Genomic DNA, 22,319 nt, shown 5'->3' with positions numbered 1-22,319 from the left:
CCTTGGCACGCTCCAGTAAGAAAACAATTCATTATCTTGCAGACTTTCCCCGTATGGGGTGCGCCAGCCCACACTCTCCAGATTTGCCTTGAAGCTCGCTAGACCCTGCTGCCAGCACCACCCCAGCCCTCCACCCCACTGGGCCGCTGCCCACAGCAGCCACACCTGTCCACCCTGCTTCCCACTGCTCCTTGGACCCTCTGTCCCGGTGTGTGCTTCCTCCTCGCCTTCCCGCAACAATTACCCAGACAGTTTATTACCAAACCCAACATTTACTGAAAACAAAAAGAAACCAGTTGGCGCTGAGGCCCAATTTCAATTCATCAAAAAGTCAGCTGAGGACGGGGAACAGGGGACGGCCAGCCCTGAAGCCCCCTTCCCAGGGAGGAACCAGCTCTGGGGGACGGGGCTGTCAGACCTCCAGGGCCTGGCTGGGGTCTCTGATCCAGGAATGTGTGCCGGGGTAGTAGGGGAGGAGCGGGCAGGTGGCAGAGGAGGCTGCTGGGCGTGGGGCAGGGGTGGGGCGAGGCAGGGTTGGTCCAGGCTCAGGTGTTGACAGGGGGCAGGGAGCCGAGCTCAGGCAGGAGCTCGGGGTGAGGATCCATCCGGGCCAGGCGGCTCTGCTCCAGGGCGATGGCCTCGGCTGAGTGCTTGCACTTCTCAGAGCCACACTGGCACGTGAAATATTTGCTTTTGATGTCCCAGAAGCGGTCACCATAGTCAAATCTGTCAGGAGCACAGGAGCTTGTGGGACTGAGGCTACCCAGCCCCGCTGGCTACAGAGGGGCTCCAGGCCCGGTGTGTCCCGTGGACTTGGGGCATCAGCACGGCCTGCAGACTCATTAGAAACGCGGATCTGGCCCTCCCCTAGATGTACCGGATCTCTTGGTGAGGCCTAACACTATGGACACTGGGCTCTGCCAAGTCTTACTCCAACCCAAGCCTGGAAAGCGGGCGCCCTCCGGCCGTCAGATTCCCAGGCTGCGGCACCTCCCGCACTCCGGGCAGAACCCCAGGACGCCTCACCCCAGCTCCTCTCCGGTCCGGATGTCGCGGGAGCTGAAGAAGGCGATGCGTGGGAATCGCAGGTCCTGGTGGAGCATGAAGACTCGGACGGGGATGATGTTGGGGTCGCACAGGTGGTTGATGAAGCGGCTGATGTTGCCATAGTAACGGGCATCAATGCAGTAGACCTCTCCATCCTGAGGGGGCACATCACCGTTCACATCCACCCCAGCCTGCCTGCCCAGGCCCTCCTCCCCAGAGCTCCAGGGAGCCGGCCGCTGAGGGCGCAGGGCCAGGGCCAGAGGGGTCTCCTGCACACCTTGTTGTCTAAGTCGAAGAGATAAGAGTCATCTTCTCTCACGTCGGCCTCAGCGTCGGAGATCAGCTCCCCAACGTACCTGTGGGGCAGGAATCGGTGGTGCTGAAGGGAGCCAGAGCTCCAGGCCACGTCTTTCCTCACAACCTGTGGAAGCCTCTTCCGCTACTGCCCTGCCCTGTCTTTGAACTCACAGGGGGAAGACCAGAGGCACAGAGGGCCCAGAGGAGAGTGGACACCGCGGGCCAGGGGGGAGGCCGATGGTCAGGAGGAAGAATGGGACACAGGTGTGTGAGGGGAGCCACCCAGGACACAATCCTGCCAGCTGGGGTCCCCCCGCTGGACAACTGGAACAACAGGACCGGCAAGGTGGGGAAAGCCCTGGGCGGTGAATCAGGGAAGCCGTGGAGAGGCAGCGCTGTGCCACTGAGCCTCTGTGGTTATGGGGATTAGTAACTGGGCAGCTGGCTCAGCCATGGAAACCGGTGGGGTCTATGGTGTGTGCTGGAAACACCCAGCAGGTGGCAGATGATGCAGGGTGGAGTGAGGAATGTCAACAGTCAGGGGTGAGGACAGGCATTCGACAGCAGAGGGAGGAAGAGGAGCTGCCGAGGAGGAAGGAGGGATGGGGTGGAGAGAGGTACGGGCCACCACTACGGGAGCTGGGGTGGTCTACGGGGTGGACAGTAGCGCAGTGAATGAAGACGGAGGCACGCAGGGCAGGAGTGGTTGTGGAGAGGCGGCAGCAGCAGAGGGTGAGGGCAACACAGATTCTGGCTGGGCCAGGCGGCGAGTAGACGGTGGGAAGGCTGGGGCCCAGGAGGTAGGGGCCATCTGTCTGAGAAGCTGCGAGCTGACACCAGACTGGAGGGTCCCTTGCACAGCCAAACAAATGGGACTCAAGAGACCTAGGGAGCCTGAGAGCTGTCAGTTCAGGGGAGATAACAGACAGGATGACTGCAGGTGCCGGGCAGGGGAAGCTGATAAGAACAGGACAGGCCCCAGAGAAGGCAGCCGGAAAGGTGGCTGCTGTCACATCCGATTTACAGACAAGAAAAGTATGACTCAGAGAGGCCAAGCAACTTGATCAAGAATACCCAGCAGCAGGACTAGCTCAAGTTGCCTCTGAACCTGGTGCTTCCCCTAGCTAGTAGGAGGGTTGCCTGCGGCTCCAGGACTCGCAGGGGTAGCAGGAAGGGCAGGGCATAGGCGGTGCAGAGGAGCACCCTGCAGCCTGGTCCTCGGCCGTGGGGCCGGGGGCCAGGAGAGGCTGGCAGGAGGGTGGACAGCGGGGGGGGGGGGGGGGGGAGCCTGGGAGTCCGCAGTGGCCACGTGGCTTCCCCCGCAGGTGCCAGGGCGCCCCCTGCTGACTCACTCGCAGATGAAGGTGCCCTGGGGGATGGTCTGCAGGGCGCGGACCCCCCAGCCCATCTTGGCTGTCCGGTAGAGCTGCAGTCGCACCCTGGGGGTGGAGAGAGGATGAGTGAGGTCGGCACAGGGAACTGGAAAAGCCCCCAGGGCAGGGCAGGGCAGGGGAGGGGAGGGGAGGGGAGGCGGGCTGGGGGTGGCCGGAGAGGCGGGGCCTCACTTGATGCCGCTCTGCACCACCCGGTTCTTGCAGTTTCTCCAGCAGGAGCATGCCTGGTTACACTCGAAAATCAGGGGGGGCTCGATCTTGTTAAATTCCTGGAGCAGCCGCCCATCCTGGGATGCAGAGGGAAGGGAGGAAAGTGGTTTCAGTAGGGGTGCACCTCGGCTGCCCAGGACCCCCACGCCTCCAGGGAGAAAGCCACTGCCGACCCCAACCCAGAGACGGGGAGGCTGGGGAGGCCTCACACAGGCTCTGAGGTCAGAGAACAGGAAATGCACGAGCCACACCCTTGATCTGCATATACCTGGCACAGTCCTGGCACTGTCCCAGGCCTCGCCCCGCCCTCTCTGTCACTTCCCCCAAGGGGGCAGCAGGTGAGAAGCAAGGTCTTGGGGAGTTGGCAGTAGAGGCCAGCTCCTTCGCAGGAGTGACCGGGCCTCTGCGGGCACGCACCTTATCATACCAGCATCGTATGCTGAGCTGGCCGCACAGGCAGTTGGAGCTGGAGCAGTCGTCCACACACGTGCAGTGCTGGAAGGGGAGGCAGAGGGCCAGCTCAACCTCCAGAACTGGCTCCCAGCACCGCCCCCAGCTGGACGCAGCCTGCAAAGCCCACAGGTCTCTCGGGGAGGCCCCTGGGCCCCGCTCACCTGCAGGTGCGTGATGTTGCGGTCGATGTTCATGGTGGACGTCTCGCAGTTCTCTGAGATGTACTTGTAATCCTCAGGGCAGGGCTCCCCGTCCACGCCGTTGACACAGGGAATAGGCACGTTCTCATAGCCTCGAGCCACATCCCTGCACGGGAAGGGGGGAGACGGGGCTGCGGGCCAGGGCAGGGAGCCAGGGGCGGCTTGATAGAACCGTGGGGAAGAAGTCTGCCCAATAAAAGGCAGGACACCCAGTTAACCTTGAATTTCAGGTGAACAAGCAAAGACACTTTAGCATAAGCATGTCCCAAGTATTGCAGGGGCATCCTTATGTCAACCAAGCATGCATTTGCCTGTCCTAGCTTGGGGTGGGGGACAGGGAGGCTAGGGCAGCGGTTGGATTCGACGTAGCACGGGGAGGGTTTTGGGGATGCTCTGAGGATGCAGCGGGGCCTGGGGCGGGGGCTCACCGGCAGATGATCTTCTCCGTGCGGATGGCGCGATTGCCCACCCCGAGCCGGAGCTTGCGGTTGAGCTGCAGCGCGAACCACACGTCGGAGCGCTCCGGGGTCAGATCCCACGCGGTGTCCCCCTCCTTGTTGCGCAGCTCGGGGTTGGCGCCGCGCGACAGGAACAGGCTGGGGCGAGGACAGGCGGTTGGTTAGCGGGTAGGTGGGGCTGGGGCGGAGGGGGCGGGGCTGGCCGGGCGGGCGGGACTCACAGCACACAGTCGTGGTAGCTCTCCCTGGCAGCGATGTGCAGGGGCGTGTCCCCGTGGTAGTTCACGGCGTGCAGGTCACAGCGGGCGTTCAGGAGGACCTCAGCGATGGCAGCGCTGCCGGTGAAGGAGGCCCAGTGCAAGCAGATGTTTTCCTCCTGGGGAGGTGGTGGGGTGGAGAGAGGGCTGGGCTGCAGGCCGCTGAGCCCCAGGGCCCAGCCTCCGCCTGGCCTCCTCCCACCCTGAGCAAACTGTCACTCACGTTGTCAGTGAGGGTGACGTCGGCACCCCGTGTCAGCAGCATGCGGATCACCTCGATGTGCTTGTGCTCCGCAGCCCAGATGATGGGCGTCCACCCTCCGCTGTCCTGCGGGTGGGAAGCCAGTGAGGGTGGGGAGCGGCTGACCCTGGCGCCCAAGTGACTGGGAGTCCCAGCTCCACCACTCACAAGCTGTAGGACCCTGACTACTATCCAAGGTTGCAGAGGCAACGAAGCGAGTGCTTTCCTTTAAAAAAAAAAAAAAAAAAAAAAAAAGCATTTGCTAAGTCTGCCTGCTCAAAAGTCTAGGAGTCAGAACCCGGGCTGTGTTTCCTATAAAATACTCCCCAGGTCAAGGAACCCAAGTTTCTTAGCAAAACGGAGTCTGGGGCAGGAAAGCTGCGGAGAGGGCAGAGGTCAGGTCAAAGGCCACAGAAGCCCACCTCGAGAGCCCAGTCCTGGACAGAGGCAGCGCGATTCCGAGGCCGGCAAGAATGAGAATAAAACAGAAACACCTCCGCCGGCAGTTACTAAGAGTCACACTGGACGCCTTGGGAGTTAGGCAGCTCTGCCGGAGAGCAGCAGGGAGCTCGCCAACGCTCCTGAATCGGACCCTCTAGTGCTGCAGGTGTAGACGGTGCTGGAGCATACCTCTGGGAGCGCAAAGCATCTTGTACCTGCTTCACGACACGTCGTAGTGACCGTGCTTTATCAGAGCTGTTTTTAATGATGTTATTCTAGAATGCTTTCTTTCCCGATGATGACTGAGAAGCTAATAAAAAAAAAACGGTGCCAGGTACCACAACAGTAACAGGACTTTGCTGTTTGAGGGGTTTTTGTTTTAGTTTTTTAAATGGAGTGTGCTAGATGTCCCTATAATTTGGTTCAAATGACTGCAGAAACTGGAAAAGCTGTTTCTGCTATTGATACAAAACACTCTGCTATTACTGGTCTTTTTACAGAAATATAATTATATATATACATAAATGTAATTTAATTTTTAGAAACTGCAGCTGTGCTGTCAACTTTGAGAACAGTATCTCAGTTTACCGTGTTGACTTAGCACTGTACAGAAACTAACAGCCACATTGGTCTAGAAATGTTAATTTTTTTCCCATTTGTACAGGGATAACGCACTGTATTAAATATGTAAGGTCTTATCTACATGGGTTTGATTACAGAACTAATAAAGTATTCCGTAAATAATGAAAACAAAAGAAGTTAAGGCAGGAACTCATTCTAAAAACAGATAAAGAGGGGGCCAGCCCTGGGGCATAGTGGGTAAAGCCACCACCTGCAGTGCCGGCATCCCATATGGGTGCTGGTTCGAGACCTGGCTGCTCCATTTCCCATACAGCTCTCTGCTATGGTCTGGGAAAGCAGTGGGTGAAGGCCCAAGTGCATGGGCCCCCGAACCCATGTGGGAAACCTGGAGGAAGCTCCTGGCTCCTGGCTTCAGATCAGCCCAGCTCTGGTCATTGAGACCATTTGGGGAGTGAACTAGTGGATGGAAGACCTCTCTCTCTCTCCTTCTGCCTCTGCCTCTGTATCTCTGCCTTTCAAATAAATACATTAATTAATTAAAAAAAAAGATAAAGAGGAAGAAAGCAAGAAAAAGGGTGAAGAGAAATGCAGAGGAAGAGACGGCACAGACCCAGGCAGCCTGACACAGAGTGAACGGGGGCCCAAAGGCCCCTGCTGAGGCCAGGCGCCCGGGCGGGACGGGCAGCTCAGGCCGCTGACCTGGGCATTGACGTCCACCTGTCCCGTGCTGAGCAGCAGACTGACCATCTCCAGGTTCCCAATTTTGGCTGCATGGTGGAGGCAGGTGGAGCCATCCTCCTCCTGAGGGAGACACGCACATGGGTGAGAATCTGGCTGCACCCAACCCCAGCCCCGACTCCCGCTGGCTGTGCCTGCAGCCAGCCAGGCCGCACCTTGCTGTAGACACAGCCGCCTCGCTGCACCATGTAGCGCGCCAGCTCCAGGTGGTTGTTCACCACAGCCTCCATCAGGGGTGTCCGCTGCTGCTTGTCCACCGCGTTGATGTTGGCTCCAGCCTGCAAAGGGCAGGTGTACGGGCTGGCATCAGGGAGGCACTGGGCAGGGGAGAGGTCCCAGGGCTGGGGCTGTGCTGACCTGCAGCAGCACGTGGCAGATCTCCACGGAGCCCTTCTGGGCGGCCGCGTGCAGGGGCGTGCGCTTGCTCTGCTGGTCGCTCTGGAAGTTGGGGTCCAGGTTGTCCACTGTGGGGAGAGCCCGCCACACCGGCAGAGGGAGGGGGACAAGTGGTAAGCAAGCTAGGGGGCAGGTGGCGCCTCCTACTGGAAGGCTTCTTGGGGGGTCCCAAGCTGGGTCGGGGCCCCTCCTGGCATTCCACATGGCACTTAAAGAGAATATGGAGTTGAGAGCCCTGGCTGCGCCCGAGTTCAGGACCACTGCATGCTGGGCAAGGCACTCAACGTGTCTGCACCTCCACGCCAGGAGGTTAACGGTAAAGACGTAGCAGTCCTCAGAACAGCACCACCGCTTCCATCATCCAGGTTATGCGTCTTTCGCCCACCCCACTGCTCCCTTTGCGGCTGTCTTCCCCGGAGCCCAGTGCCTGGGGTACAGTGAGGCTACGGGGAGAGGGGCAGCCGAGCAAGGAGTGCCATACTCACGCAGCATCAGGATCACCTTCTGCAGCTCCCCCTGCTTCACCGACAGGTACAGCTGCCGGGGGTGGAACCGGAGCTTCTTTCTCCTGCCACAGGAGGGAGACGAGGTGGCTCCGACACCCGCTCCTCCGGCCCCAGCCCCACTCCCCGAGGCCGGAGGGCATCCCCGCTCACCTCTCTGACTCCTGGATGACCAGGGCCTTTTCCAGGGCCTCCCGGCCTGGCCCTGGTGGCAGCCCCACAGCTGAGAGGCAGCCTCCATTGGGCAGGGTCAGAGAGGGGCCGGAACTGTCAATGGTGTCAGCGAGGGGGTCGCAGGGTGGGCGCCGTGGCTCCCCATGCCCACGCATCCGGGCGCTGCGGGAGACAGGAGGTGGTGTTGGTACCTGGGGACAAAGGGAGTGGGGAGGGAGAAGGGGACAGACAGCAGGGTAGAGAAGGCCAGTACCTGGGCTGGGACGTGTCTGCTCTCCCAGGGGCATCCTGGGCCAGGGTTGGGGGCACGGGAACTGCAGTGCCAGCTGGGGAGGTCACCCCATCCCCCCGGGGGATGGTCACCTCCTGGGCCTCAGAAGCGTCTTCCCCACAGTGGGGACAGAAGACCATCCCGTTCAGCTGGGACACACAGGCCTTGTGGAAGCGGTGGGCCACGCGGAAGTCCGGGTGGCACTCTAGGAAGGTGCCCTGGGGGCAGGGAAGTGATGTGGTCAGGCTCGGAGAGACACCTGCGGGGGACACGCTGCCTGGCTGCGCCTCTGCTCACTCACCGCGGTGCAGAAGTAGCCGCAGCCTGGGCAGCAGTGGTGCTTGACCATGCGGGCGCGGTGGGTCTCGCAGAGCACCATGAGCGCCACGCGGCTGGACGGCCTCATGGTCTCCCGCTTGAGGATGGCGGCGTTGCAGCCCGACAGCTGTGGGCGGGAAGGTGGCGTGAGGCTGGCGCCCAGGGAGCTGGAAGCCCTGCACCTCTCCCAGCAGCCCACAGGCCCACCTCGCCGTCCACACTCTCAGTGGCCATGCACTTGTGCCCCGCTCTCTCGCTGATGCGGTCGATCTTGGGCGCCTCCATGCGGCAGCTACAGAGAGGCAGCTCCTCAAAGCCCCGCTCGGTCTCCAGCGAAGATGTGTCATTGGACACCCCTTGGACAGAGGGACGGGGAGGTGAGGGGGGCCCTGTCCTTCACTCCCAGGGTGAGTCCGCTCACTCCCACCCTTCCTCTCCCTCCGTGCTCCAGAACCCTCAAAGCCTGGCCACCGACACCCCAGCTCCGCCGGGGTCTCCCTCCTCCCCTTTCCCTCCGGCCCCGAGGGCGCCCCCTGGTGGCTCCCTGTCCCGGCAATTACCAGCGTGGTTGGGGGAGAGGGTCCCCTCGCTGGGCAGCTCCAGGGACCCCAGAGGGACCTCCATGTACTCACTGGGGCCTGAGGAGCCCACACCATTCACTCCTGACACAGAGACAGAGAGAGTGAGAGTGCGAGCTCACGGTGCCTGGGCGCATGGGTACATGCAGGTGTGTGTACGGTGCAGGTGCATGCGCCCTAGGGCCAGGAGGGGCTGGAGGAGGGCACCCAAAAGCAGAGCAGCCCTCTCACCTCGAGGCTCCTTGGCCCGCGGAGGCTCCCGCTTCCGTCGCTTCCGAGTCGGCTTCACCCATGGGCTGTCCTTCCGCCATTTCTTCTTGGCTTTGCGCCGGCCGCTGGAACCGCTCTGGGGGGAAGGCAGGGAGTCAGGGCCCGGGGCCCCCGCGTCACACCTGCCCTCCACTGAGGGCTCAGGCTCGGACCGCAGTCCCTCACTCCTCTCGGGGTACCAGCACCCGGCTCCTCCTACCCTATCTGACTGATTGCCTGACTCCTCATCTTCCTCCTCTTCCTCCTCTTCTTCCTCCTCCTCTTCCTCCTCTTCTTCCTCCTCCTCCTCTTCTTCCTCCTCTTCACTCAGTTGTTCTGCCAGAGCTTCCACTTCAGACTGGAGAGAGGAAAAACGGTGTTGGGGGGACGGTGACTCTGCAGGGAGACCCTGGGAGGGGGCAGGGCAGGACAGATCCAACCCCAGGACTCAAAGGGTGGACAGACGGCCACTTCTGCCACCGTCGCCCGGGGATGGCTCCCGGGAGGACGGAAAGGCACAGGAGATGACACAGCAGTGAAAAAGCTGCGACGGTTATGCAGCAGGGCATTCAAAAACTCCACGGCCAATGGAATTACAAGATAAATGTATTTCAGGTCAAAGGAAAAAGTAGATCCGTGTGTGGTTTCTTCATAATATCCATTTTCCATGGACTTTAAGACCCCTCACACAACCATGTGTGTGATTCTTGGCAATATTAATATTAAGTTAAAAAAAAAAAAAAAAAAAGTTCCAGGAGACAAACATCTAGGGTGACATCATTCTTAGGAAGTTCACAAACAGACAAGGCTACCAGTGACTTAAAACACCAGATGGCGCAGCTGAGCAGGGGTGGGGTGGGGTGTGGGGTGTGTCTTGGCCTGAGGGTTGATACCAGCTGGGACACCTGCATCCCGCATCAGAGTGCCCGGCTGGAGTCCCCAGGTCAGCTCTCATTTCCAACTTCCTGCTAATGTGCACCTGGGGAGGTGGCAGGGTGTGACACAAGTAGTCAGGTCCCTGGCACCCCAGCTTCAGCCTGGCCCAGCCCCGGCTGTTACAGACATCTGGGGAGTAAACCAGCAGATATGGGGGCTCTCTCTCTCTGAATCTCAAACCGACTAAGACAAACAAAACAAACACAAAACCCAAAAGCCAACAACATAATGACAAACATATCACAAGGAACTTTACAACGGAGAGACTGAGTCGATCTCACCCGAACCCACTGGTCAACCTTACAGTTCCTAACAAGAAAAAGAAGACATGCCTCCTGGCACCTGGCCACCACACCCACTGTCTGGTCTTCCTGCCAAAAAAGGATGCTTGGGCAAGCTTCTGGATCTACCAGTGTACAAGAGACTACCCAGCAGACAGGAACGTGTCCATGCCTACCCAACACGCAAGGAATTCTACAGGACAAATGACCTGACTTTCTCAATAACCAAATGGTGTGAAAAAGGATTTTTAAGAAAATGACACATGGTGCCGGCGCCGTGGCATAGCAGGTAAAGCCACCGCCTGCAGTACCGGCATCCCATATGGGCACCAGTTCGAGTCCTGACTGCTCCACTTCCCATCCAGCTCTCTGCTAATGGCCTGGGAAAGCACTAGAAGATGGCTCAAGTCCTCGGGCCCCTGCGCCTGCGTTGGGGACCAGGAGGAAGCTCCTGACTCCTGACTGGCCCAGCTCTGGCCGCTGCAGCCATCTGGGGAATAAACCAGCAGACAGAAGACCTCTTGCTCCCTCTTTCTCTCTCTGCCTTTCTAATAGATAAATAAATCTTTAAAAAAAAAAATGACACAGGGGCTAGTGCTGCTCAGCGGGTTAATGCCCTGGCTTGTGGTGCCAGCATCCCATAGGGCGACAGTTCAAGTCTTGTTTGCTCACTTCTGATCCAGCTCCCTACTAATGTACCTGGGAAAGAGAAGGAACATGGCCCAAGTGCTTGGGCTCCTGCATCCACGTGGCAGACCTGGAAGAAGCTCCTGGTTCCTAGTTCCAGACCGGCTGAGCTCTGGCCGTTGGGGCCATTTGGGGAGTGAACCAGGGGATGGATACTCCCTTCTCCCTCTCTCTCTCTCTGTTACTCCCTTTCAAGTAAATAAACAAACAAATCTTAAAAAGAAATAAAGAAAAAAGAAAATGACATAACCCATATATCAAGAGAAACCTAAGACAAATGTCAACCAATCAACATGTGGACTCCATTTTGGACTGCTTATGAACAGTTGAAAAAGTATGAAGACTGATATTTGATGATATTAAAAAATCATCACTAATATTTTTAGGCGTGAAATAGTAGCATAGTGATGTTAAAAAACAAAAAGTAGATTTATATGCAGAGATACACATGGAAATATTTCTGGATAAAATGATGACGCCTGGGATTTGCTTGAAAATTCAGCTGGTGCCAGGTCAAGCTGACACCTGCAGTGCCGGCATCCCATATGATAAGCACCAATTCAAGTCCCGGCTGCTCTGCTTCTGATCCAGCTCCCTGCTACTGTGCCTGGGAAAGCAGCAGAGGATGTTCCCAGTGCCTGTGCCCCTGCCACCCGTGTGGGAGACCCGGATGGAGTTCTGACCTCTTGGCTTTCAGCCCAACCCAGCTCTGGCTGTTGTGGGCATTTGGAGAATACACCAGCAGATGGAAGATCTCCCTCAAACAGATGAGAAAATAAAATAAATGATTCAGCCAACGTGTGCTGAGGGAGAAATAGATGGGTCGAGAATGGCTGTGTATTAGTAATGGGCTTGCACTAACACCCTGGAGCTGGGTGCTGGGCGTATGGGGGCTCACTCTTCGCCTCTGTGTATCCTTGAAAGTTTCCATGACAAAAATGTTAAAAGAGCAAAACGGGCAAGGCTGAACATATGATGTAGGCAAACATGAGATAAAGCCAAACCCAGAGCAGGGAAACAGCAAACACACACAGAACAAGATGGGATGCTGACCCGCAGGTACAGGATGCTGGGGGCGGGGACGGGGTGGAGCACACTCTGGAAGTAGCTGCAGACAGCATGGGGCAATAAACTGAGTGGGTGCTCGGGAGACTGAACAGGGAAGGATGGGAAAGACGAGCGTGAGCCGGGAGGGCAGGCGGCTCACCTTGCTGTCAGAGTCCACGCGCTCATCCACAGAGTAGGAGTCATAGTAGAGACTGAAGTCATCGCCCACCACCGTCTCCCACTCCTCCAGGGACCTGTGGTCCCCCTTCTCCAGGGTCACCTCTCCTGAACCCCGAGTAGAACCCAACTCCTCTGACTAGGAAAAGATCAGAGAAATTGAGGCCACTGTGCTCTCCCACCCCTGCCCCCCACTTCTCTGGATGCAGCCCCAGCTCCCTTGGAGCAGCCCCGGGGGGAGAGGTCTTGCTCCCTGCTCTCTTGCTCACCAGGCCACCTCCTGAGTTCAGCTTTCTCCTTTTGGCCACATCTGGAAGAGGAGAGATAGAGAGAGAGAGAGGGAGGGAGGGAGGGAAAGAGGGAACGAGAGAGAAAGAGAGAGAGAGGTGAGCAGTGAGGCCTGTACTGTCAAAGCCTCAGGCAAGGCCATGTCAACAACGGGGCAGGGGTGGGCCGCAGGACACGGGACTGACCGGAGGTCACCTTCCCCAGCGAGTGGACATCATCACTCATGCGGAAGTGCTGCACTTCAGGAGGCCGCTTCTCCGGGACAGGGGGCTGGGGATGAGGAGGAGCACGGTTAGGGTCACACAGCACCTACAGTCCTAGCGGGCTTGGCCGGGAGCCCAGCTAGGGGGGCAGCAGTGAGCCACCCAGCACTGAGGCCCAGCAGAGGCAGGGCCCCCTGTCCCAGTGTGCAGAGGAGAAGACAAAGTTAGCAAGCTTAAAGACCACATTCAGAGCAGCATCGTTCCCGACAGCGAAGGCGTGGGAGCGACCAGTGTCTGCTGACAGATGAGTGCAGAAATGAGACAGACAGTCAGCTCCTTCCTGTATCCACTGATTCCACCAAGGTTGGAAATACTGGGAGAAAGGTAGGGGCCGGCGCTGTGGCGCAGCAGGTTAACACCCTGGCCTGGCCTGAAGTGCTGGCATCTCACGTGGGTGCTGGTTCAAGACCCGGCTGCTCCACTTCCAATCCAGCTCTCTGCTATGGCCTGGGAAAGCAGTAGAAGATGGCCCAAGTTCTTGGGCCCCTACACCCGCCAGGGAGACCCAGAAAAAGCTCCTGGTTCCTGGCTTTGGATTGGCCCAGCTCTGGCCATTGCAGCCAATTGGGGAGTGAATCATCGGATGGAGAACCTCTCTCTCTCTCTCTCTCTCCTCTCTCAGTGTAACTCTTCCAAATAAAAATAAATAAATCTTAAAAAAAAAAAAAAAAAAGATAAACACTGCCTGTACTGAACACATGGACTTTCTTTTTCATCAAGATTCTCTTAACAACACAGCAGAACAACTATCCATGCAGCACCTACACTGCATGAGGTGTTGGTGTTGGAAGTCAATGCATTAGGAGGCTGTGTACGGGGGTGGGTGGGAGTCTTGGAGCCAACCCCCCACCCATCTCCGGGAAGGACTGCTGGACACAAAGTGGAGTATCCCTCAGCCATAAACAGGAGGGAGATTCTACCACCACACAGACAGTGCACGTTATGCTAACTGAAACAAGCCAGTCACAAAAAGACATGCTGCACGATTACGCGTATGCCAATGCTTGAGGAAGTTCATGGAAGATGGGAAGATAATGGGGGCAGTCAAAGCACCGCGTGGGACACACACAACACAAAACAGAGTGCCTGGTCCCTCTGCTTCCCATCCAGCTCGCTGCTAATGGACCTGGGAGGCAGCAGCTGATGGCTCAAGGACTTGGGCCACTGCCACCCACATGGGAGACCAGGATGGAGTACCAGGCTCATGGCATTGGCCTGGTCCAGCCTGGCATTTAGGCAGTAAATAAGCAGATGGAAGACTTCTCTGTCTCTCTCCCTTTCAAATAAAATCAAAAGAAAATTTTCAAGTATATTTCAGAATAAAAGATTTTGAAATCCATACATAGTGTTTTCATAATATGCATTTCCCACAAACTGTGAAGTAAGCTTCTAAGTCCTCAAACTCAGAAACAAAACGGTTGTCAGGGGCTTGGGAGAGAATAGGGGAGTTATTAATTTTTTAAAAGATTTATTATTTTTGAAAAGCATAAATAGAGAGAAGGAGGGAGGGAGAGAGAGAGAAAGAGAGAGAGGGGGAGAAGAGAATCTCCATCCTTTTCCATCCTCTGGTTCACTGCCCAAATGGCTGCAATGGCCAGGGCTGTGCCAGGCCAAATCCAGGTCTCCCACGTGGGTGCAGGGGCCCAAGAACTTGAAGACCGCTGCTTTCCTAGGCGCATTAGCAGGGAGCTGGATCAGAAGTAGAAAAGCTGGTTCCCATATGGGATGCCAGTACTGTAGATAGCCACAGTGCTGGCACTGGGAATTACTGCTTAATGGGCATAGCTTTTAGTTTTATAAGCTGAAAATTATGTAGAGTGCTGGTTGTACAACATTATGAATATACTTAATACCACAGAAGTAGTTTAGATGGCAAACTTTACATTATACCTATTCTATCATGAGAAAAGAGGCTTCACTGAGGCTACCCAAACCACACCCAGAACACAATACCAAGAGCCTTAACACTCTGCAGCTCTGCAGAAGATGGCCCAAGTGCTCGGGCCCCTGCCACCCACGGGGGAGACCTGGATGGAGGTTCAGGCTCCTGGCTTCTGCCCGGTCCAGCCACGGCCACGGCACTGTCTGGAGTTAACTAGCAGATGGAAGATCTCTGCCTTCCGAATAGTAAACAAATCTTGCTTCTGGGATGCTGGAGCCTTCATCATTTCCCTCTGCCAACATTTCTGTGGCCTCCATCTCCTTCCTAGTAGGGATTCTCAGTGAAAACTTTACATACAAAACTGCGGCAGTTTTGGGGCCGGTGCTGTGGTGCAGGGGGTTAAACTGCTGCCTGTGTTGCTGGCATCCCATACAGTCCTCGGTTCCAAGTCCTGGATGCACCACTGCCAATCCAGCTCCCTGCTAACGTGTCTGGGAAAACAGTGGAGGACTGCCCAAGTGCTTGGGCCCCTGAACCCACGGGGGAGACCTGGAGGAACTTCCTGGCTCCTGGCTCTGGTCTGGCCCAGCCCTGGCCATTGCGGCCATTTGGGAGTGAACCAATGGATGGAAGACCTTTCTCTCCCTCCCTCTTCCTCTCTTGGTTAACTCAGACTTTCAAATAAATAAATAAATCTTAGAACAACAAAAATTAGGGCAGTTTCAAAGAAGGAAAGAAAAATTCCCTCAGGGCTTGCTTTGAGGTAGAAAGGAAGGGTGGTTAGAAATTCCTTTACATGGTCATTATCATAAGAGTAAATACGACATTAGCTATTTAATTAACTCTTTAACATCTGTATTCTACTCTCACCACTCCTCCCCCGAGAATGCAAACTCCAGAGGGGGTTGGGGAGCAGTCTGTGCTCAGGCTCATCTGAATATCAGACACAAAGTAGCCCCCTCATAAACACCAGGTGTGGAAGGAAGAGACTAGGCCTAATGCTAAATTGAAAAAAGACCAGCTTTCTCCCAGTCCTACTCCGGGATCCTCACCTGTCCATTTCCTGGTTTGGCCATGGTTTTCCGGGCTCGGTGGACCTTGGGCTGCCCCTCTGGGCTGGTGGTGGCTGGAGAGGGCTCAGGTCCCGCTGCTGCAGCTCCCTGGGCCCCCGGCATACTCAGCAGCCTCATAGCCAAGCTCTGCACAGATGGGGGGGACTTCCCCGCCCCTGTCATGGACATCTTGGCACGGCTCGCACAGGCACCCCCTTTGCTGGGAGACGAGGGGAACGACTTTGTGGCATGGCCTGGGAGACAAAGAGGCAGGCAGAGGACAGGGTGAGAAGGCAGGCAGGGTTAGACGGTTCCCCCACCCTACAGCCCAGGCTCCCCAGCCTCTCACCCAGCAGGACTCGGCCCCCAGGCAGGTCCCCATCTCCCTCCAGGCTCTCAGGTTCGTCCCCAAGGAGAGGTGTAGCCCCTACAGGGGTGTCAGCCCCCTCATCGCCCACGGTGACAGTGACAGAGGCCGGAGAGGAGGGGCCAGCAGGCTCCAGGGAGTCGGGACTGGCCTTGGGCACGGTCTCCTCGCTACGAGGAGTGTCTCCCAGGGAGCCGTGAACTGTGGAGGAAGAGAAAAAGTTCAGGGCTAAGGGTTCCGGGCCCCTGCGGCAGGAGAGCCCCGGGGCCAACTCAGCCGGCTCCTGCTGCACTCACCTCTCTCGGTGGCTCCTCGCGGCTCCTGGTCCAGCAGCAGCGCCCCCATCTCAGCGGGGGCCTCCCCCTGGGAGGGGAGACAAGGGACAGGGGGTGGGCTGGTCAGTCTGGGAGAGAGCTGGGGGGCCCAGGAAGCCTGGGCCCTGGGCAGAGAGAGGAGGCTCCGGGGCCTACCTCTCCCTCTATGGGGCGCCCCTCTTCCTCGGCCTCGGCTGCCGGGAGGGGCCGCACGACCCCTCCCCCGGGCCCGCATCAACCCCCTCCCTCTCGGTAGACCCCGCATCTCTGGGGCCGAGAGGAGAGGAGGGGGAGGGGGCGGGGCCTCAGCGCCCCGGCCCCGCCCCCTCCTCCCGGCTGCACGCGCCGCTCCCCCTTTGTCCCCCAGGCCGCGGGGACCCCGGGCACCAACCCCTCCAGCGCCCGCTGCCCCCCAGCCCGGTGGACGGCCCCTCGTGCCCCTCGCGCGCGCTCCTGGGGCCCCGGCACCCGCCGCCCACTCGGGGGCAGCCGGCGGCTGCATGCGCGCCTCCGTGCCCACTCCCCCCACCTCCCACCCCCTGGTCCCCTCATCCGCCCCCGGTGCTGGCCCCCCGGTTTGCTGCAAGTCCCGCCCGGGCCCCCCGGCCCCGTTGCACCCCCGGAGCATTGCACGGGCGCGCGCTTCCCCCGGGCGCGCGCGCGGGCATGCACCCGCCTCTCCCCCTCCCCTTCCGCACCTCGGCGGCCGCCGCCGCTGCAGCTCCCGCCGCCGCCGCCATCGCCGCTTGCGCGGGGGGCTGAGCCGGCGCGCGGCCGCCCCGGATCACGTGGGCGAGGGAGGGCGGCCGGGGAGGGGCCTTAAAGGAGCCGCGGCACGCAGCCGGGCCATTTTCCCCTGAGAGCGGCTTTGGCGATGGCAGTGGCTGTCCTTACACTGGGGCCTGCATAGAATTCCTGTCGTTCCCGGCGTCGGCCCTGCAGAGGGCCAAGGACGAGGGCCGCCCGGGTTCAAATGTAGCTTCCCCATCCCCACCTCGGGTTAGGTAACAAGCCGGGTGTCCGAGCCTCCGGACGCAACGGCGGCGGCTGTGTTTGTGTCTGGCCCGCTGATCCTTCCCCCGCATCTAGCTTTTCTATTTCTGGTTCACCACAGGGAAGGCTCTGCCTCGGGTCGAGGCCTCGCCTTCATAAACGAGCACGGAAAGGAGCGATAGGGACGCACAGGAGACACCGTGACTATTGGCTTCTCCTGGAGCGGCGTCCCCTTTTGAAACCCTGGGTCTCAGTGCCTCCTCTAGGCAGCCACGCGCAGTGGAAATCCAGGTAAGCCCAGCCGCCCGACAGTCACTGGCTCGTGACCTTGCATAAGGAACCTTTTTTTTTTTTTGGCCACACGTCACAAGCACAGGTAGGCACCTTACTCCGTGGGTTATGTTGCCCAGCTGAGTTTCGGCATGAATGATATACACCATAGACATACAGCCCTGGCAGAGCAGAATTTATGTACCGCCCTCTTAGGTCTTAAGACCTGGTCAGTTTGGAAATAACCATTTGGTTTCACAAGCAGTATCTCACATAGCTATGTGGTTGGGATGTGGGGCACCTGAGGCCAATTCAAGGCCTTCTGGGAACTGTAGTTCTCTTCGCTGAAGCGTGAGTCCAGAGCTTTCTGGGAATTGTAGTCTTCCCACACCCTAACCCAAACTTGGTGAGGGTTTTTTTTTTTTTTTTTGCTTTCCTGGAGACAGGAAGCATTTCTCCATGTCCCCCCGCCCAAAAAAAAAAAAAAAAAAAAAAAAAAAAAAAAGCCCCAGTACAGGCACAATTTCCTTGGGCACACCGCCACCTGTGGCCCAGCCCTAGCGCTGGTACCAACTCAACCCATGGAGCACCAGGACTGCCGATCACTTGTGCTGCGAGGTATCAGGCTGGGGCTGAGGCTGCAGAATGGGGGTAGGGGGCACTGAGTGTCCCTGGCCAGAGGACCTCACTTGTCACACCCCTTTGTTTAGGGCTGGGCTACCTCAGCCCTGGACCTGCTTGAGTGGTGGCGTCTGGGTATTGAGCACACGGTGTCAGGATGATCATACACACGCACTTACCAGAATATAAAGAAAAAAAAAGTTTTCTTTTTATTTTGTGGAAAACAAAAGCAGAAAAACTAAAACCCCAAACTCCAGAAAAAATCCTAAAAAATACGTTTTCTTAAAAAATACTGTATACGTCTCTACTCCTCTCCCTCCCCCCGCAACAGCCCTGTGTCCTTTTTTCCTAAGTGCCCTACCCCCACCCCTCCACTATCCCTGGTTCTCGCTAGTGAACCCCTAGTTCCCAACATCTACCCAGGCAGCTCACCCGCGTTCTCTGACCGGCACCTGGCTTTGCCTCCCGTCCGCCTTGGCGAGCCTCGTACCCACAGTCCCGGTTCCCCAGCATGCAAGAACTGTCTCCCACTTCCTCGTCTGGGATTCAATCATCCTTCCCCCCACCACTCCCTCTCCCCAGGATCTATTCTAAGCAGGGGCACGTACGCTGCCTCCTGCCAATTCCCTCCCGTTCCCACCCACCCACACTCCCTACCTCAAGAAATGTCAGAGCCTTCTCCTGGCCAGCGTCAGCCAGGAATGCAATTGTCCAGCCTCTGCCTTTCCTTACTCTACGGGACCCCTGCCCCTCCCTCCGCATAATCCATGCACCTCGAAGAGAAGAAAATCTGTCTCTGGGACCCCACGTCCCCTCGGCCTTCTCCAAGAACCCTGTCCCTGGCTCCACCCACCCCCAGCTCCCCTGGGCTGAGGCGCCCCCTGCCCACCCAGCCCAGGGGCCCCAGCCTCGCGGCCCCCACGCGCTCGGCGCTAGCGGATGAGGACGTTGATCTCGGCCACGCTGGCCTCCAGCACGTTCTCGGCTGTGGTCTTGCCGTGTTGCTCCTTGAGGTGCCGCCTGATGGCGGGCTTGTGGGCGAAGCGCACGTCGCAGTAGGAGCAGCGGTAGGGCCGCGCCCCCGAGTGCAGGTTGAGGTGGTCGTGCAGCGTGGACTTCTGCGTGAAGCACTTGCCGCAGATGCCGCACGAGTGCGACTTCACGCCGCGGTGCACGTTCATGTGGCGGTTGAGGTTGCTGCTGTGGTTGAACTGCTTGCCGCAGCGCGGGCACATGAAGATGAAGTGCTGCGCCCGCATGTGGAAGACCAGCTTCTCCACGCCCTGGAACACTTCCGGGCACTTGGTGCACTTGATGTTCTTTAAGGGGTTTCCGCTCGAGAAGCCCCCGGGCAGGGGTCCCCGGCTGCCCCCTGCCCCCAGGCTGCCCCCCGCCCCCCGGGCAGCCATGGCCACCGCTGCCGCTTCCACCAGGCCAGAGGTGGCCCCCACACTGGCCCGACCCCCGGGGATCAGCAGCAGGCCCTCCCCTTCCGCGTCCTCTGACAGGCTGTAGCAAGCTTTCACCACCCCCTGCGGGGAGGCCACGGAGCTAGGCGGAGCGCTACTCTGGGCCAGCTCCCCAAGGTGGCTGCTCACGGAGCCCCCGATCCCCAGACCTCCACCCAGGCTTCCAGAGGGTTTGAGCCGGTGCGCCACCTCCAGGGCCGACTCCACCTTGACAATGCAGATGTCGGACACGTCCTCGTCCTCGTCCTCGTCCTCCTCCTCGGCCTTCAGCTCCAGGTCCTCGTCCAGCGGGAATTCCAGCTTCACGGGCCGCAGGAGCGGAGGGGGCAGAGGAGGTGGGGGCGGGGGCTTGGGGGCTGGCTTTGGGGTCCTGGCCGGAGGCAGGAGGGACTTGGTGGCGCTGACACTGCTCACCAGGCTCGCCTCACTGACCCCGTCCTCCTTGAGGCCTATCTTGGGCTCAATGAACTGGCTGAGGGCGTTCCTGCATTTCTCGACCACGTGCTCCATCTGCAGGTAGGAGGCGGCCGTCAGGTAGTTCACGATGTCCCTGACGGCGAATTCGAGGGCGCCGGTGTAGCAGGAGAGGAGCAGGTCGGCCACGATGCGGGCGCTGTGCATCAGCGAGACCTGCAGCTCCGAGCTGGGGTTCAGCAGGAACTGGTCCCGGAGGAACGGGGAGCAGGCGGCTAGGATGACCTTGTGGCCGCGGAACTTGAGGCTGTCGGCCACAATGGTCACGTCGCAGAACCGCTCCTCCGCGCGGAGCTGGTTCATGTTCCGCAGCGTGGCGGCCTCGTGGCCGGGCAGCTGGAAGCGCAGCACTTCCACCCCCGAGGCCATTGTGGCGGGGCCGGGCAACCCTGGGTGGGAAGGAAACCGGTCAGAGACAAAGGTCTCCGGCTCTCCGCAGCCAGGCTCCGGGCCCCTCGCCCCCTCTTCCTCAGTTTCCCCAACCCTGGGGAGGCGCTGGCCCTCGGAGAGGAGGGAGGCGTGGTTCCCGGGGGCGGGGCGGCGGCGTCCACACCCCCCAGTCCGGCAACCCGCGAGGATGGGGCGCGCTCGCGCGCCCTCGGGGTGGGGGTAAGGACGGAGAAAAGGGGGCACAGAGGCCCAGGGCTCTGGACTTGGGGGCGGCCCCGCCGGCTGGCTCCTCACCCCGCCCCCTTTACCCGCTGCCTCGTTCCTCGCCCCCCCTCGCCTCTTGCACGCATCGTGCACGGCCCCCCACCCCACGCTCAAAGCTCCGTGGCACGCCCCCCCCCCAGCCCCACGACCCTGAGTGCACGCGCCTCTCACCTGGCCGGGTTCCGCGCGCTGTTTTTTTCCCCCCAATTTCCCCCACCCCCCCGGGGCCGGCTGTGCCCCCCACACACAACACGGGCAGGGCCTGGGCAGCGCGCAGGCGCGGAGGTTCGCGGGGCGCGCGCGCGGGGCCGGCTCCGCGTGGGCGTGAGGGGGGAGGGGCGCGGGCAGCTCGCGCCGAGTGTTCCAGGCCCCGCGCGCGGCGGCGTCGGCGCGGACTCGGGGAGGAGGAAGAGGGGAGGGAATTAAAGGAGCAGGAGCCCACTCCCCGACCCCCCTTTATTCGCCAGCACCCCCACGCGGTTAAAGGGCCGGACGGCCTCGCCTCCCCTTTGGCCAGGATTATTTGTCCGCCAGAGCGGAAATACGTTCCACACCCCCCCTTCGTTCGCGCTCCCCCTCCTCTGTGCCTCCCGGGCCCGCGGCACGTCTGCGCGTGCGTGCCAAGTGCCGCGCGGAGGCCCGCTCGCTCCGGCCCGCCCTCCGCTCCCGGCGGCCCGCGGCGCTGCCCGCTCCGCGCCCCCGCGCGCCGGCCCAGCGTCCCGCGGCCGCGCTGCCACCTGCTCCCGGGGCGGCTGCCGCTCGGGCCGGGCCGGCGCCCCTCCCAGGGCCCGAGGCCGCCGCTCGGCTGTCGGAGTTGGCCGCTGCTGCCCACGCACGTTCCTCCGGGCACGCTTGGAGACCCTTGCGACCTTGGAGTCCACTGCCTGCCCAGCCAGAGGACCCGCTGCTCTCAGCTCCCCCTGCCGCTGGCACGGTCACTTAAAATCATGCCCGTTCTCCCGACTTCTTGCCCAGGAAAAGGCCTCTTGTGCTGTCCTGCCCTTGAACATTTCACCTCTACTGTATAATTGACCCCGGCACCAATAATTCTAATTATGCGATTATTTACATTAGTATGATTCTGCTGTCTTTAATTTTTCCGCTGCGCCAGCGCCTCCTCGCCCTCATGTCTGCAGGTGCTTGGGGGTCCACCGCCCTGAAGGAAACCCCCCAAGGCTGTGCCTGGGCCCCTCAGGCCCTCCGGAGCTGTGGTCTCACAGCCGCACCACCAGCATTGACCAGCGCCCCGCTTTGCTGCGCCTTCCGTGGAAGCGGTTCCCGACCCAGCCACGTCTGTGTGAGGGTGCCAGTTGGGTTTCTTAGTCCTCCAGGAGACCAGCTTATTTTCTTTACGTCTCAGTTCTGGCTGTCCGTTCTGGTCCCCCCACGAGACTGTAAACTTCCTGACTGCGGGAATTATGGCGCGGGTTATGTTTTGCAAATAAAAGGCAGTAAGTGACTTGAAGTCAATGCTCTCAGTTCAGCCAGCTTCCACCCATAAAGCGTTTGCTCCAGACTTCGGCTGAATACCCAAGCTCTGGGATGCCCCTGGTGGGAGGCTGGGGCAGTGTTTACTTGGGGTCTCCTCTCCCCGCCTTTCACTTTCAAATTCTCTTTTTTGTTCCCACTCTGTTTTCCCTATACTAAAATGCCTCCTTTGTAGTCTAGCGGTGTGGAAGAACATAAGCTCTGGTGTCAGACACACCTGGGCTGAATGCCATATTCCCCTGCATACTA

At 59.3% G+C, this 22,319-nt stretch overlaps 2 protein-coding genes across 11 annotated transcripts; both read right to left on the bottom strand.

Moving 5' to 3' along the window:
* Window positions 1-252: 252 nt before the first annotated feature.
* Window positions 253-16,908, bottom strand: EHMT2 (euchromatic histone lysine methyltransferase 2). 9 transcript variants are annotated; one of them, XM_002714287.5, is made up of 28 exons: window positions 16,800-16,908; window positions 16,084-16,150; window positions 15,770-15,988; window positions 15,421-15,674; window positions 12,409-12,493; window positions 12,205-12,245; window positions 11,919-12,074; window positions 9,028-9,165; window positions 8,790-8,904; window positions 8,541-8,642; window positions 8,188-8,336; window positions 7,964-8,107; window positions 7,645-7,880; window positions 7,371-7,553; window positions 7,200-7,282; window positions 6,676-6,782; window positions 6,474-6,596; window positions 6,280-6,381; window positions 4,540-4,644; window positions 4,281-4,435; window positions 4,030-4,197; window positions 3,563-3,707; window positions 3,366-3,443; window positions 2,910-3,025; window positions 2,697-2,783; window positions 1,325-1,403; window positions 1,027-1,202; window positions 253-726 (listed from the first exon to the last, which is right to left on the bottom strand). In XM_002714287.5, the coding sequence occupies exons 1-28, from the start codon at window positions 16,839-16,841 to the stop codon at window positions 546-548; spliced, it is 3,636 nt and encodes a 1,211-aa protein (XP_002714333.2). In that variant the 5' UTR covers window positions 16,842-16,908; the 3' UTR covers window positions 253-545. The 9 variants fall into 9 exon arrangements, with proteins under 9 accessions (XP_002714333.2, XP_051710889.1, XP_017200473.2 ...); XM_051854929.2 differs by lacking the exon at window positions 16,800-16,908 and adding an exon at window positions 16,258-16,382; XM_017344984.3 differs by lacking the exon at window positions 8,541-8,642.
* A 1,263-nt stretch (window positions 16,909-18,171) lies between these two features.
* On the bottom strand, window positions 18,172-21,337 carry ZBTB12 (zinc finger and BTB domain containing 12). 2 transcript variants are annotated; one of them, XM_051839576.2, is made up of 2 exons: window positions 21,320-21,337; window positions 18,172-20,317 (listed from the first exon to the last, which is right to left on the bottom strand). In XM_051839576.2, exon 2 carries the CDS (start codon window positions 20,295-20,297, stop codon window positions 18,918-18,920), a length of 1,380 nt encoding a protein of 459 aa, XP_051695536.1. In that variant the 5' UTR covers window positions 20,298-20,317; window positions 21,320-21,337; the 3' UTR covers window positions 18,172-18,917. The 2 variants fall into 2 exon arrangements, with proteins under 2 accessions (XP_051695536.1, XP_051695535.1); XM_051839575.2 differs by lacking the exon at window positions 21,320-21,337 and adding an exon at window positions 20,754-21,142.
* Window positions 21,338-22,319: the final 982 nt, after the last annotated feature.

Source organism: Oryctolagus cuniculus, chromosome 5 (assembly GCF_964237555.1).
Source record: "Oryctolagus cuniculus chromosome 5, mOryCun1.1, whole genome shotgun sequence".
NCBI lineage: Eukaryota > Metazoa > Chordata > Mammalia > Lagomorpha > Leporidae > Oryctolagus > Oryctolagus cuniculus.
The sequence above is the reverse complement of the archived record's forward strand: the minus strand, read 5'-3'. Positions and strand labels throughout refer to the sequence as shown.